Source organism: Mixophyes fleayi, chromosome 3 (assembly GCF_038048845.1).
Source record: "Mixophyes fleayi isolate aMixFle1 chromosome 3, aMixFle1.hap1, whole genome shotgun sequence".
Taxonomy (NCBI): domain Eukaryota; kingdom Metazoa; phylum Chordata; class Amphibia; order Anura; family Limnodynastidae; genus Mixophyes; species Mixophyes fleayi.
Genome location: NC_134404.1, coordinates 75,141,102 through 75,156,551, shown reverse-complemented (window position 1 = coordinate 75,156,551; position 15,450 = coordinate 75,141,102). Strand labels below are relative to the sequence as shown.

General features: G+C 39.4%; 1 protein-coding gene across 2 annotated transcripts in view; it reads left to right on the top strand.

Moving 5' to 3' along the window:
• The window catches only part of ACSL3 (acyl-CoA synthetase long chain family member 3), a 69,600-nt gene extending 62,094 nt beyond the window's left edge, over positions 1-7,506 (top strand). For both annotated transcript variants that reach the window (XM_075201849.1, XM_075201848.1), the window contains exons 14-15: positions 1,113-1,270; positions 2,047-7,506. In XM_075201849.1, coding sequence (XP_075057950.1) covers positions 1,113-1,270; positions 2,047-2,204 — 316 coding nt within the window. In that variant the 3' untranslated portion in view covers positions 2,205-7,506. The remainder of the gene's footprint in view (positions 1-1,112; positions 1,271-2,046) is intronic.
• The last annotated feature ends 7,944 nt before the right edge of the window (positions 7,507-15,450 follow it).

The window sequence follows — 15,450 nt, the reverse complement described above, 5'->3', positions numbered from 1 at the left end:
TTACAGTTAGAAATAGCATCTGAGCAAATCAGGAAAGAAAACTTTGTGTTGTCAGAAACCTTTAAAAAAGTTTCTTCTGCTTTAACTGCTTATTTTGCTTACTACTTATGGCCCATTAATTAAAAGTATGTGTTACAAATTAATTTGGCTGTTTGACCAATAAAGGTGACTTTGGTAAGGCTTCTGAATGTTATGTTGTATCATGGTTCTGGGTATATATTCTGTGTACAACTAGGTTAAATACCTTCTTGTGTTTCGTGGCTTTGTAGTACCATTTACATGGGGCCTGTTAAATGGTCTTGACACACCTATTGAAACTTTCTACAGATTTGAATATGATCTGGAATAGACCATTATTATCCAGAATTGTGAATGTTATAATTTGTCCGCATTGTGTTGTCTTTCCTGTCTTGCATAAATACAATTAATTGCTCTCCGAGTAGCATTTTTACATGTTACATATGTCTCATGAAAAATAGGCATTATGTTCTTTTATTAAACATTTTCCTACAACTCTTGAATATAAAATGCATTGTCCAGGGCTGCATGCACTCTTCTGTTTTGTTTGTGAATTGGTTTTATACTTTGTGACAATTTTCGTGATCTGTCCACTAGGACATTTTGTTACATATTGACGTTTATTTATTCCTAGTACCCACCACCGCAAACACTTACAATCATTGTCACATCTCTAAAACCCTGTTTGAAGCTGTTATCAGGAAGCGCACCACTTATCAGTTATGGTTGCTGTGATGTCACTTTGTATGAATCCACTAATTATCAGGCTGTCCAGAATACTTGTTACTTTGGAAACTAAGAAGCAAATCACAAAAGCTCTGGCTTTGAACTTCCCCAGAGTAATGTAAAACAAAGAAGCACCACCCTCCTAAGCAGTGTGTTATAAAATACCCACATTCTCTAAAGGTTTACACAGACAGCAACTGGGTCCATTCTGGACAGGTCTGATAGTTCAGGAATAATGGACACCATAACACAGGTTTTACTTGTTGTTTTAAAATGAAGAGAGATAAAATTCATTCAAATGTATCCTACTCTTGCACGTGTAATTCAGTCTATTAGATTACAAACCTATGTTATTTCTTCCTTTCCAGTGACCAGTCATATGTTATTGGCTTTGTGGTGCCAAACCAAAAGGAGCTATTAAAGCTAGCAGGGAAGAAAGGAGCACAAGGAAGCTTTGAGTCTCTGTGCAATAATTCAGCAATGGAGAGGGAGGTGCTTAGAATGCTGGTAGAATCTCCTGCTGCAGGTAAGTAGCTGATGAGTGTCTACCAACGTTTCATAAACAGTTTTTAAAGTGTACAAAAATGGGAAAATCCAATTTAAAGTCACTCAATAGGACGTTGGGCCACCAAACGCGGCTTGTATGTGCCATGGCATTGACTACCAATGCCTGGAATTGTTCAGGAGGGATGTAGCACCACTTTTCCACAAAAGTCCATTCACTGATTGCTGGTTTATGGTGGTGGAAACCACTGTCTCGGACGTTGTACCTGAATATCCCATAAATGCTCGATTGGGTTCAGATCTGGTGACAGAAGGACAGGACATATGGATAACCTGTTTTTCTAGTAACTGTATGTATGATTTATACCACCACTCTCAGATCCTGAAACTCAACAGGCAAACTGAGAAGTGTGTGTCCGTTGTGACGAAGTAGGGGGTTTGTATTAATGTATCACATCTGTGACCTGATCCCACAGCTTCTTCCACATGTTAATGGCTTATTTTGTGGAGTATAGGAGGAAGTGTTTATTATTCTCCTTGTCTGTGTGATAACAGATTATAGGATCCTGTTAGGAATTGGAAGCAGAGGTGACACTCTATTTACAGAGCTTCGTAGGGGTTCATTGTATTAGCTTCCATGACTTCTACATGTTGTAAGGAGGGAAGGCGATTGGAATCATTTTCCAGTCTTTTTCTTCTTATGTGTAACCTGAATTGCTAATCGTGATACAATTTTAAAAACTTCTTTAAAACCAACTTTACCCTAAACTGTCCACTTTTTTTTCTCTCTCTATCTAGCCACCCTTGAGAAGTTTGAGATCCCTGCAAAGATCCGCCTTGTTGCTGAGCCTTGGACTCCTGAGACAGGATTGGTGACAGATGCCTTTAAACTGAAACGCAAAGAGCTCAAAAGTCATTACCTGGAAGACATTGAGAGGATGTATGGGGGGAAATGAAGCCCAGGACGCTTTCTGCCCCCTTTGTTGTTAAAACAACCTGTTACTTGTTAACGTGGCTGCAGCAGATCGTACGAAGAGTCAGCCTGTAGCTAGGTCATGGGATCAATGGAAAAGCTTGAATATGCCCTACATGAATATTGTTACTATACCACAGGGAAACAAAAACATGTTACAGCAACAAAACTAGAATTTAATTTTGTTTTAGCGGATAGATCCCAATGTTTAAAACTAGAAGAGGTCTGATTATGCTCCAGGCAGCCAGGCTGTGCAATTGGAATGAATGGTTTTTGTAACACATGAGCTATTGCAGCAACTGTCTGACCCATGGGAATCTACTGGCTCGTTCATTCTATGTATAGAATTATTTTAATACAGGGTTGCTGAGATTTTTTTATTTGTATGAAACCATTTTATGTGTTTTTTATGACATCACTGATTCCGGATTGCCACTTTGCTTTTCTCAATGACCAACATGTGTCATTTTGATTCAAATGACTTCTGTGTTATTTATCCTAATACCGATGACTGTGTTGTTAATGTGGCACATTAAAGGCACACTGCTATCCCGTAACATGACAAAATGCCAATGTGAACGCCACTATATTAAATACCATTTTTTGGCATAGGTTACTGTGTGATGTCATATAAAACAATAGTGTATGTACCTGTCATCCTGGTCACACAGGCAATACAGCCCATTATTAATATGCAAAATTATTAATGCATTAAATGTGCATTGTTTTTTATTTAAATGCAATTTCATTGCGGTTTATTTCCCATTCTAAAGTTAGGAACCTTAGTGCGTTAAAAACAGTTCATGATTTGCCTTAAAATCTTAAACAGTGTTTAATATTTTATACAGCATTGGTATTGAAGTGACATCTCTTTTTAATGCATTAATTAGTGTGCAAAAAGCACATTTATAGCAGCATGGAAGAGCCCTACAAGATCATAATACTCTATGCTGGATCTGTGTAAATATACATAATATATTAGCCCATCCTATCACATACACATGCTTTCATAGCATACATGTGTGCCCTGTGTGTGTGTGTATATTTGTATGTAATGGATTTTTTCATTTTGTAAAAGCAGGGTTATTTGAAGCAGCAGTCCACTATATTTAAGATTTTTTTCCCCCTAACAATCAAGGAATGACTTTCTCTGTTTTGTGTTTTCTCTTGTGAGCAAATTATCTTTCTTTGTACATGTAAGGTACTTGCAGCTATCGCTCTCATAGCGTCACTAACATTTTGGTCCGGAGATGGAGGGGTAATCTTGCCGCTTGTTGGATGGCTGTTTTCAGTGTTGAGCCAAATGCACACACAGTCCACCTTACAATTGTGCCTCGTCCAAATGCAGCACCCCTGTTATACTGTCACCTGCGGCTGCAGTTCAGATAATACAGAAGGCTGCAACTCTTGTTTCTTCACATGGAGGAATTGGGTATAAATAGGTGTCCTGTAACTATCTTTGCAGGTCATGGACAGCACCCGTTGCTGACTGCAAGAGGAAGGGATGCTGTGTGCAGGTATTAGCCTTCTACAGTGAGAGCACTAGATCACAACTGACATGTATAACTTTACAGTAAATAAGAGGGAGAGTTGCCCAGTAATAAATATGGCTTTGCAGGTTTCCAGAGTTATAGACATTACTTTACACTAGATGTACAACGCACAGAAGGCTGCTTGCTTTTGTCCGGCTGTGTGCCTCTGTTTGTGCTAGTGTCAAAGCACATGGGCAGGATTGGCAGAGAAACACGCCAAGGGAAGGGGATAGACGGGGTGAGGGCATTCTTTGCACAGTGCAGAATAGGCACTATAGTGCACTTAGTTTAGACGAACAAAAATGATATGTACTTTTAAAAAGCAGTTGGAGTGGGCTGGTATAGGGTGGTATGCCATACCGCCACTTCTACTGCCTTCATTGCAAATTATCAAATTAATTTACTTATTTGCCACTGCGACTGTTGCTTTTAATAGGATTATTCATTCCTTGCTATGTGGAGGGACACACAATTTGTAGCTTGGAGGTGGTGGTCTTCAGGTCTCATCCTGTAATGGTTTATTATGATGAGATGGGGTAGATATGGTGCTCCTTGTTATAAGGAGGAGAGCACATTTTTAGTTCACAAGAAGACTTTTAATTTACACCATATACTTATATGTAACGTTTATACTTTTGCAGAGTGCGGCCCTGCACACCCAGGCGCACATCTGCCTTTGTCTTCTGAGAGGAGTAGACGCGCACCTTGATGTGCGCTTGGCAAACAATCCAGATACTTCAGTGTAAGAGCCAAGGCGTTCTGCTGCAAACATTTAGTGTGTTCTGTACATAAGGCCCGTGGAGTAATGGGGACCACAGAGTTTTATTTTTTACCTCATGGACTGCTGCATTAAGAACAGTAAATTACATTTTAAATCTAAATCTACTTTGTAGGAAAACTGTAAAGTGAGAGCCATAACATGAACTTTGTACAAGAATCATTGAGAATACTTAACCTGTTTAATTTATTAAACCCACTAAGGGTTCTAGGTCATTTTTCTCCGGACCTGTTTGAACAAGAATTATTGCTGTATGTATATGTAAATGCATTTTTCATTAATCTTTTGTGCTGTAGGAAAGCAGAGATTTATGGTGGTTACTGAAATTTGTCCTAATGTTTGTTCTGTCCTGTCACCAGTCATGCATTTTATCTAATGCTGTAGTCTTATCGTAGACTGTATATTCATTGCTGCAGAATTTTATACATCTGTATGAATGTTACTTTGTGAGTGAGGGTCTTTTGTCATCACCTATGCTTTTATTATCAGAAAACATGTATTTATCGCAAGCCTATGGAAAAGTAGCATATGCATAGTAAAGTAGCTTATGCTTGCATGATATGGGTTGTACTATATGTCCACAGTCAGGGTAGTGAAATATAAAAATGTTTTGAATTAAAGTGGCACTTTCATCTACACCGTGGAGGCAGCCATTTTGTGGGCTGAGCCAATATTAACCTATCAATTCAGTACTTCGTGCCTCAGTGATGTCACTAGTGAATTGATAGGTTGAACAATGGCTGCATTCACTGTGTGTAGATGACGGGGACAATTAGGGTAGTTTAAAGATTGGAAGAATAGCTTTGCTCTTGGTCAGCTGCCTTCCTTATTTCTAATTCACCACCGCTCAGCTATTGGTTGTGTACAGTTCTATTATTCCTTTTCCAGCAAATATCCATGTTCAGTGAGATTTTCAAGTTTATTAATATAGAACTTATTTAACCACCACACATACAAATAACTGCTGGATTACATTCACATAACATGTTTGAAACGCTTTTTATAGGCGTTTTCAATGCATGTTTTATGCTCAAGCACTTGCCGTATGTTTAATGGGTTTCATCGCATGAAAATATCCACTTTCTTACACTTATGTGTTTCCTATATGTTACAGATGATAACATATGTTAGTAATTTGTACACAGAACATAGTGTACAGTAAAATCAGAAAGGCAATATTGAGATTTTGGGACACATTGGCGAGATCTACACCTTTTTAAAATGTTTCTATATTTTATTGCAGTTGAAGGGGGGAATTCAATTGGCCGCATTACAGGTAAAAGTAACGCGGCCTGCGCATTATTACTGTCATTACGGTAATGATGCGCTTTATTACCATTATTACGGTAGTTTCAATGCCGGCTGCTGCGAGCAGAAAGCCGGATTAAAACTACCGTAATAACTAATAGTTTTAATGCTGCGCAAATTCAGGGGGGAATTGAATCCCCCCCCCCCCCCCCCCCCCAAAATACATATTGACAAACATCTGAAAAAAGGCATGAAAACCAGAAATATGTGAACATGGACAAAATGTAATGCTGGCAAAACCATGGCAATACACACATCTCTCCCACAAAGCTACTCTGCTTTAGTGACATAACCAGTATCTGTGATTGTGTTGTCGTATAGAACAATTTGTCATACTGTTTGTTTTTCTTTTAACATTTTTAAGAAATGACACTCATACCTGTAGAGCGTCTCCTAGATAATTACTTGCCTCTATGTTCATTAATACTGGGTGCTAGTGTCTGGTTAGTCGTCTTATGTGATTGGCAGGTAGTTTGTTTTAACTTTCATGTATTTATATAATGTGTATTTTGCTATTGTGCTTTTGGGTCTCAAAAAACAAGGCACATCCATAATGAAGAGAATATAGTAGTTAAAGGATTATATCATTCAAAACTGAAGAGCATCACAGGTTATACCCCATCCCAATGCTTTACTTACCTGGGGCCCAACATGAATGCTGCTCTTCTGGTAAGTAAAAGCATGGAGCAGAACTTGTGATGTTCCAGACAAAATCGGGTGGGATTATTCTTTGGTTAAAAACCTCTTTATATGGATGCCAGTTGTGAATGTTCAGCCACTGCTGACAGGGTATGTCTTTCATGATTTAACTAGCGACATTACTTACACAGATGCATCTGCAAAGCTGTTCTGATGGGTTAAGGAATAATGTCTGACTGACACTGCGATCTTTAGCAGGCCTTTTTGTACACACACACTTGTCACTTTAAATTGGAGCCTAAGTTGATGCATGCAGGGTTTAGTAGCAGTGAGAATGTGGACAGCGGCAATTGAAATGATTTGTCTCATTAAAATAATATAAACCATAGCAAGCAATGAAAATGTGTTTGGAGCCAGGCAATCTTGTAACCGCAACCAAATAACCTTTTCTAGTTTTACATCTTATGTGAGAAAAGCAGCCCTTACATTTCTCGCTTGATCTCCATTTAGATGATTATCCTACCTCTCCTTGTATCAAATCCCTCGCTCATCCAGTGCCTCCGATCTGAAGAGTTTCTACCCTCCTCCTTAAAGCAAACTATTTTAACAGCTCACCCAAAATATATTCTTGAATCTATATTTTCTTCTATTATAATAATCTAATGCTTCTATGAAGCAGCTACGTGTCCTGGCTGATAAATGGCATTCAGAGTGGTGTTTTCATAAAAAAAAGGTCAATTTTTCTGTCTTTCTAAGAAACCAATAAAACTTTTTATATAGAACAACTTCTTCCTAATATTTGTGTACTAAATAAATGTGATCTGTGTGAACCCATTGTTCTTTGAATTGTAAATGTTCTCTTGTCTTTAGATGGGCACGGTTAACATGACAAGTAGTATAACGTGCAGATATGTTGGGGTTGGCTCTGCTAGGGATAAAGCGAATGTCCATTTTGGGTTATGTTGTTTATTTATTTGTTACTCTAAATGGTTTGAGGTTTTCAAATAAACGATGTGAATTGACAGTCACAGAGTTTTGTGGTTGTCCTTGTATTTCATTCATCATCGTCATCAACATTTATTTATATAGCGCCAGCAAATTCCGTAGCGCTTTACAATTGGGAACAAAAATTAATAAGACAATACTGGGTAATACATACAGACAGAGAGGTAAGAGAACCCTGCTTACAATATTCATTGTTTGAGTTTATAGACCTGGTCCTGGAGTAAAATTTCACAATCTCTTCATGAGTTTATTGTTAACACTGACTGGAATAGTAGCTATGAATTGTATACAGTATACAGTACTTGTGGGAGCTGTAAACCCCTGTTGGTTACTACCTTTCTGTCCAAATAGGTCCCCACCTGCTTGTTTACTTTTTTATTTCTGGAAAATGTGAAGGTTAAACATCAACATGAAGATGAGAAGAAAAAAAAAAACCTATCCATTCTTATTTGTCATTAATGGCGTCCCTGCGGTGTAGGAGATACAGTACTGCACTAGTGTAATTTCAAAACCCCAAAACAAGACATTTCCTATACCAAAATGCACACTATCAAAAATAAGTACAACTACAATAATATAAAAAAGCACCCTGCACTATTCCCTATAAATAAATATATACCATAGGTTATTTATAAGTGATCCAGCCACAACAAGTCAAGGGGGTGTTCTATTGGTTGATCATTTAAAGTTTGTCTACTCATTTAGGTTTCATTCAACTTGTCAGTTTGTTTTTTTTCTTAAAACTTGCTTTATCCTCCATTACACATGACATTTGTGTAATGTATTTACTGTACAAATGACATAACAGGAAAAACTGATTTCCCCTGCATCCTAACACAACTGTTTGCTGGGCTGTGGCATGTGTAATTACTTTTTAATTGGCTGAGATCTTCAGTCTCCCTCTCTCCAAATGACATCACAGATAGTGGTAAATTATAATGTTTGCATAGTTCCTGAGCACTCAGAATTTGGGTTTAAATATACATATAATGCCTCAATGCTGAGTGACAGAGTTTGAGTTACAGCTTTAATAATAAACAAAAGGATAATAAAGTGATTTATATTAAGTCTGTGATGTAGAAATTCATAGGGGATAAGTTATTGCATTACAAGCCACCACGGAGTTCTATGACCATATGAAACACCTAATAGTTTTTATACAGAGAACTCTGCTAGGTCTTGTAATATCCATATAATTTTCTGTATTCTATTATAAGTTTATAAACCAGGACATCACTGATTCATCGTTAGAACTTTTAGAACTATACATTATTACTGTATAATTAATTTACTAGTCACAACAGAACTATCAAAATGTGTGAACGTAAAGACAGAACTTTTTGCCATTGAATTAGATATTTGGTATTCCTTTGGGTTGTGCCATCTTCTAGCTTGCACACATTACTGTTTATAATCGTTGTTTAGTCTGGATCTAAAAAATTTTGGCAGAAAATAACCTACAGGTCCATCTAATCTCCTTTTTTGGCTTCATTTTTATAATTTTGTATGGGTTTTTCATGGTCAACAATATACCAAATACTTTAAAACACTTTTTTAATTCCACATGGCAAAATACGACATATTAATTCCTAATCATAAGCTTTCTTTGGGAAGACCAAATGTGTCAGAAGATACTCCAGCTCTCTGTGGCTTAATCTGCTTTCTGTACCACAACACTAAAATGGTTTATTACATGGGATGTTTAGACAAAATATCTGTCATTAGGAAGATAGTGTTTTGTGACACATGTAACCACAGTTCGTTTAGCGCTAGTATCCATAGCACGTGCAGTGATGGCAACAGCCGACCTCTAACCCATCCTATTTGTTTGGCACATGCAAAAGAATCCAGCAAGAGGTCTGTAACTGTGTGTCACTCATTGTAGTTCATTCTTCCAGTAACAAATCTTCAGTATGATATCCTGGTAGTGAGAACTGGGAGACAGAACATAAGGCAGGATAAGAGAGTGACAACCAGTGGAGCAGTTGGGATTTTCCAGCCTTTTACCGACACCCCCGGAATCTTACAAACAATTCAACGTTTCTCAGAAATACACTGCAGACCATCATAGATAGATGTAGACATGACATGTCTGAGAGAAGGCTTTCAATATGGGAAAGACTTCCAATGTGCAGCAAAGTTCCTTTGCAAAGTCTACCAGTGCCTAAAATGAGAAATATAATAGCTTGGAGAGATAACACACTTGATGTTGTATGGAAACTTAGCTCCTGTAGCATATTTCTTTAGAAATGGCATAAGACCTCATGTGCCACCGAAACAGAAGTCTATAAATTACTATGACCTGAACTACAGATCACATAGGTGCCTGCTTCTCATTTCCAAGTTATGGAAGTCCAAGTTCTAGGACGTGTTCCTCGAGGTTGGAGGCTTTCAGTCTTTTTGGTTTCTGTAACATGCCTAAAATGTTATGAATCATATACATATTGAATGTTAATTACAATTAACAACCATTAATTGCTTCCCAATTGAAATTCTGTTTTTAGTATTCCTTGTGGATATTTTTAGTAGAGATGTTCACTGACCCCTGTGTTTTGGATCTGGATTAAGTTTGTGTTTTGGCAAAACCGCGTTTGTCTGTTTTTGGTTTGGATCTGTATTTTGTTTTATTTATTTATTTTTTAATAAAAATAGGTAAAATATGATAAAATCACATAATTTTGCTCTTTTTTTGTGTTCCTACATTATTATTGTTCACCTCAATAACACTTATTTTCAGTCAATTTTGACTACCTCACAGGTCACAATATTTTCATACACTTTCTGACAGACTGCAGCAAGCTGACAGAATGTTAAGCGACAGATCAATGACACAAACACACGGCAGTTCATAGCAGATTTAGGAAACCTTGCCACACAGCAGTGGCAGAAAAGAAAAGTGGTGCAAGATGGAATTGTCCTCCCACCCACCCTTATGTCAGCTATTAAAAAGGACATCTACAGTTTAACAAATTAGATACTCAAGGGAGAAACAGTGGCACTTTTGTGGCTGAAGTGCTTGGTTTGTTTGGGCCCCCACAAAACAAGCTACCAGTAGCTTAGCTGCCTTAAGCCTAACAGTGCTGTCAATGAACACTACATTATTAAACCATGTCTGCTTGTGCTGCATCTTTAATCTCTGTGAATACTTCCCTCTCATCTCTGAAGAACCTAAACTTATGTAGACACAGGAATGGATATTACAACTGGAGTGGCGTTAGATCTGCTTCAGACAGACTGTGGCACGGAACATGTGGGCAGCATGGAATCTGTCATGTTGGAATATGCTGAATTGAACAGAGATTTAAACCAATATATAGACACAGTTGAGGAGACAGTACTTAAGTCAAAACGTGACCCACCGGATGAGATCCCGAATTTAAGAGACCTTGTACACGAGAGATACACTGCGCTTCAGAAGAATAATACAGAGGAGGCCCTGAGGCAGGACGATATGTCCAGTTTAAGGAACAGCTAAGAGACCTGAGGAAACAAATGGGTGTGTCACCCGGCCCCTGCAGACTAAGGTTTGGAAGATGAAGACGAGGAGATCCCCATCACCCAGAGCACTTCTATAACACAGTTGGAGATGGTGAACCCAGTGAAAAACAAAGTATGTGGTCACATGTATGAGAAAGAAGCAATTGAAAGCCTCACTAAAAAACTTCAGAAGGGTAAATCCACCAGCAGTACATAAATTGGCTGTGATCACTCTGACATGAGTATATCGGATCTTGTTCCAGACAATGCACTAAAAAGAGCCATTGAAATTCACAGCAAAAAGCAAGATTATCACTGAGCTTCGAATCGGCCCCAATTCTCAAAAACGTAAAATATAGCTAGGTATCTTTGACATAAAGTTCAGATTAAAAACACTTTACTGCTGTTTCATCAGTATTGCACAAAGTGGAAGGTTAGAGTAACACGTATACACATCTATTTAGACATCCATGCCTACATTACTTCTGCAAGCAACGTTGTTCTTTGTTAATAAAACTTACATTTTTAATTAAAAATTAATAATAATCCACCATTCTTTAGATGTTGATGGTAGGATCAGGTGCAGTTACAGCAGCGGTGTCGCTAATTTTGCTCAATTATTTTACAGTAGACTAGACCAGATGTCAAAATGTTGTGCCGAGTCATCTGCATCATCAATGGGTGTCTGAGTTTTGCACAACATACACCAGTATATAGCATATGTAGGTAACATTGGCACACAGCAGTAGCTAAAAGGAAAAGTGGTGTAAGATGGAATTGTCCTTGCACCCTCCCACCCACCCTTATGTTGGCTCTTAAAAAGGACATGGACACTTTAAAAAAAAACAAGAACTTAAGCGACAACAAGTGCACATTTGTGGCTGAAGTGCTTGGTTTGTTTGGGCCCCCACAAAAACAAGCCAACAATGGGTTTAAGGCACCTAAGGTAACAGTGCTATTAATGAACTCTACTGTGGCAAGATGTTGCCATCATCCTCCACCTTATCCTCACCCTCATCAGTGTGTACATCATCCTCACACATTATTAATTCATCACCGCTGGAATCCACTATTATAGAGTACAGAAGTCTCTGTATTTTGATGTAATTGGTGGGAAAGGCCTTCCTCGTGGAAATTGACTGTGCTAAACACACTGGAGGGTAGGCAACTTAGGTAGTGCAAAGTGAGCTAGTACATGGGTCCCAAATTCCCTTTTTCTCCTCCCAGTATGTAAAGGGACTGTCTGATCTGTCTATTTTTATGCTGCTGTTAAAATAATCCTCCACCATCCTTTGGATGTTGATAGTAAGATCAGGTGGAGTTACAGCACAGGTGTCACGTTTTTTGGTCAATTCTGAGAACTGAGGGCTGAATTAAGCTTGAAGCATTTTAAAATCTAAGTCTGAATCATTAAACTAGTTAGTACGCTGGGGTTAATAGTTTAACTAAAGTGGGGTATGCCCATCTGATGTCATAGGGGAGGACCAGGCATAGCACATAAGTTAGATGGGCGGAGAGTAGGGCAGCCTCTTGACTTCTGGAAGTTGCCCACCCACCCTCCCTCATTGGATGACATTAGGGCCTGCTGGGGATGCAGGCTGTTGTATAGTGATGACTCCGGTTCGATTATGTCTGGTGGTGTTGGTGATTATCAAGGATGATGAAGTTGCCTGAAAACGCAGTGCCGTCGGCGGCCAGTGGTTAGGGTGCACATTACGGTAGCGGGCACCCTTAACCTGCCTTTTTTCGATGGATTTGGCTATAGTCTCGGTCCAAGTACCGCCCAAGCAGGTCGGCTTATAATTGCATTCTGTTAGCCCAGAAGGGTTGTGGGTTTCTGTAGTACCTGGGGTGAATGCCCCATATAAGGTAGATATGTGCGCCTGGGGTGTGTGTTGGTTGTACCCCCATCTGCGGGTGTCCCATGGTTATTGCTGGGGCATCCTGGTTTGCCTGATGGATGTCGAACTGACGACTCTTTTTATCTACCACTATACCTTCAAACTAAACTTCTTTAATTTTGCCACACTAAGGTGTTGTGTCATTTATTCAGGAATGGTTAAAATAAGGTTAAGAAGTTAAAGAAATTAAAGATATCAGCCGTTAAGCATTTTATTTTAGACCAGACAATATGTTCAAATGTTGTGCTGAGTCCTCTGCATCATCCCTGAGTCTCTTGGGAAGGCTAAGTTTTTTTTCCTAGAAGCAGTTGATTGAGAAACTGAAGGAGGAGATGCCGTCTTGTCACGTAACACTTGAGCTGTCATCTTGCTCACCAGGAGCTCCTTACATCTCTTGAGATCTGGGTCAGTTGGAAACAGAGAAGATCTATCTCTTAAACCGAGGATCAAGCACAGTCGCCAAAATGTAGTGATCCGATTTCAAGATTTTATTCGTTTCGCCAGGATCCAAGAGTTATTAAAGTACTTGCTCTACATACTTAGCGTAATTGCTTTGTTTAATCTCCTCCTTCAGTTTCTCAAGCTGCTTTTCCAATAGTCTAATTAAGGGAATCGCTTGGCTCAAGCTAGCAGTGTCTGAACTCGCTTCACAGGTGACTACTTCGAATGGTTTCAGCACCTTGCACAATACGGAAAGTTTTCTCCACTGAGCTTGAGTAAAATACACCCCCCCCCCTTCCTTTCCCAATGTCTGTTAGGGCCCATGACCACCTAGATGAGCTTTTAGAACAGTTAGAGTAGAGTAGAGATCTTCACCTTTAGCAGCCGCCTTTTCCGTAGAGCTTTATGTACTCAGATGCCCCCAGGTCTTAGGCTCAGAGTAGTAAAAGCTCATCAAAGATGGCTGCAGTGCAGATGGAAACTGGGGCGCTAGCCCAGGCTGGAGCGGGTGGTCAGAGGCAGGCTGAGGTCAGAGGTCCGTAGTGAAACAGCGAAGTCCAGAATACAAGCCAATAGGTCAGGGTCACAGGCAAAAGGTCACAATGGTAGATCACAGAGTTGATTACAATATGAAGCCCAGGGAGACCAGACTTTGTTGAAGGACACGGAGGAGCTCCTAAGCACACTGGGGATATGTTCCATCTGATAGGTGTGCCAGACCCGACCACAGACCATTTGGAGAGTTGGGGGTGTGGGATTTTTCCAGTAGGCAGCTATTTGACAAGTAGCTGCACTAATTATATGCCGGAGGAGCTTATGGGTATGTGTTGGGAAGTCTGGGAGAGGTAGGGGTAATAACACATGCTTAGGAACGGAGGGTACGGGAGTGTCAAGAACAGCCGCTGCTAATGTGAGAACCTCTGTCCAGAACGGGCGCAATTTGGGTAAGTCCCACCAAGTGTGCATGATGGTGCCAATGTGGCCACAATTTCTCCAACATGTTGGACTTGTTTGAGGATATATAGTGTGGAGCCTAGAAGGCACGTAGTACCATCTATGGAGCAATTTATTGGCATTTTTTTTTAATGCGGACATTTATGGAGCAATGTGCTGTCCATTCAGAGATGTCTGACCATTCTTCTGGGTCTAGGGACGTTCCCAAGTCTGCCTCCCACTGTGTCTGGAATCTGTCCCTGACCTCCAGGGAGGTGGGGAGTAAGGCATTGTACAGCATGGAGATGAGACCCTTTGAAGATGGTTCTGATAGGCATAAATTCTCAAACACAGTGGGGGGCCTAGAAGATAATTGAACCTTGACCCTGTTATGTGATTTAGCAGCAATAATTTACTCTCCCCCCGCCTATTTTGTGTATAAGGGACGTTATAGGCCTGGCGTAAAGGCTGGATTCGACCAAAGAGGCATAAGTATCGGAGGAGCAGGAGATAGAGAAAGCATCTTTAATGTTTAGCATCCTTTTAAGGCATTTTACCTATGACCTCTGAATAACATATTCAACTTGGAATTGCGGGTGTGTCCTAACACAGTAGTGGAGAAAGTTTATTCACGGTGTTACTTATAGTTTGCCTAAAAACATTTAAAACATCCATGAAACTGAAATATTGTATACAACCAAGTTTAGTAGCAGCCAGTTTCCCCTTCTAGAGCCATCTATCCATGTCAACAAGGAAAATTAAAATAAAGAACTCCTTCCTAGAAATCATTTCCTCCATTAGTTTTCTACTGTTTTCCCATCATGTTCTGTAAATGAGACCAAAGTGCAGTCTAGGTGGTGAGCAGTTCTGAGCCTGGTTCCCCACATCTGCCTCTTTCTATTGAACCCAGTAACGGGGAGGGGAGACACTTTCTGTTAGAAATAAAATAAAGTACATTAAAGTTAGAAAAATTAATTTAAATATTTATCCTTTGTCGAGATTAGAGCTTGTGTCTATACAGGTGGTTTTCTGGCACTGTGGGTAGATTAGGGCTCCTTACATGTCCTGTTTTAACACTATATTTTTTACTTGCCTAGAATTTCGATTCTTAGCGGAGTTAATGCAATGGAAACTGATTCACAGTTTGCACACAAAACGAACTATGGGGGAGCTTTTATGAAAAGGTGTCCTGGGGTGCCCTACATGACATAACTT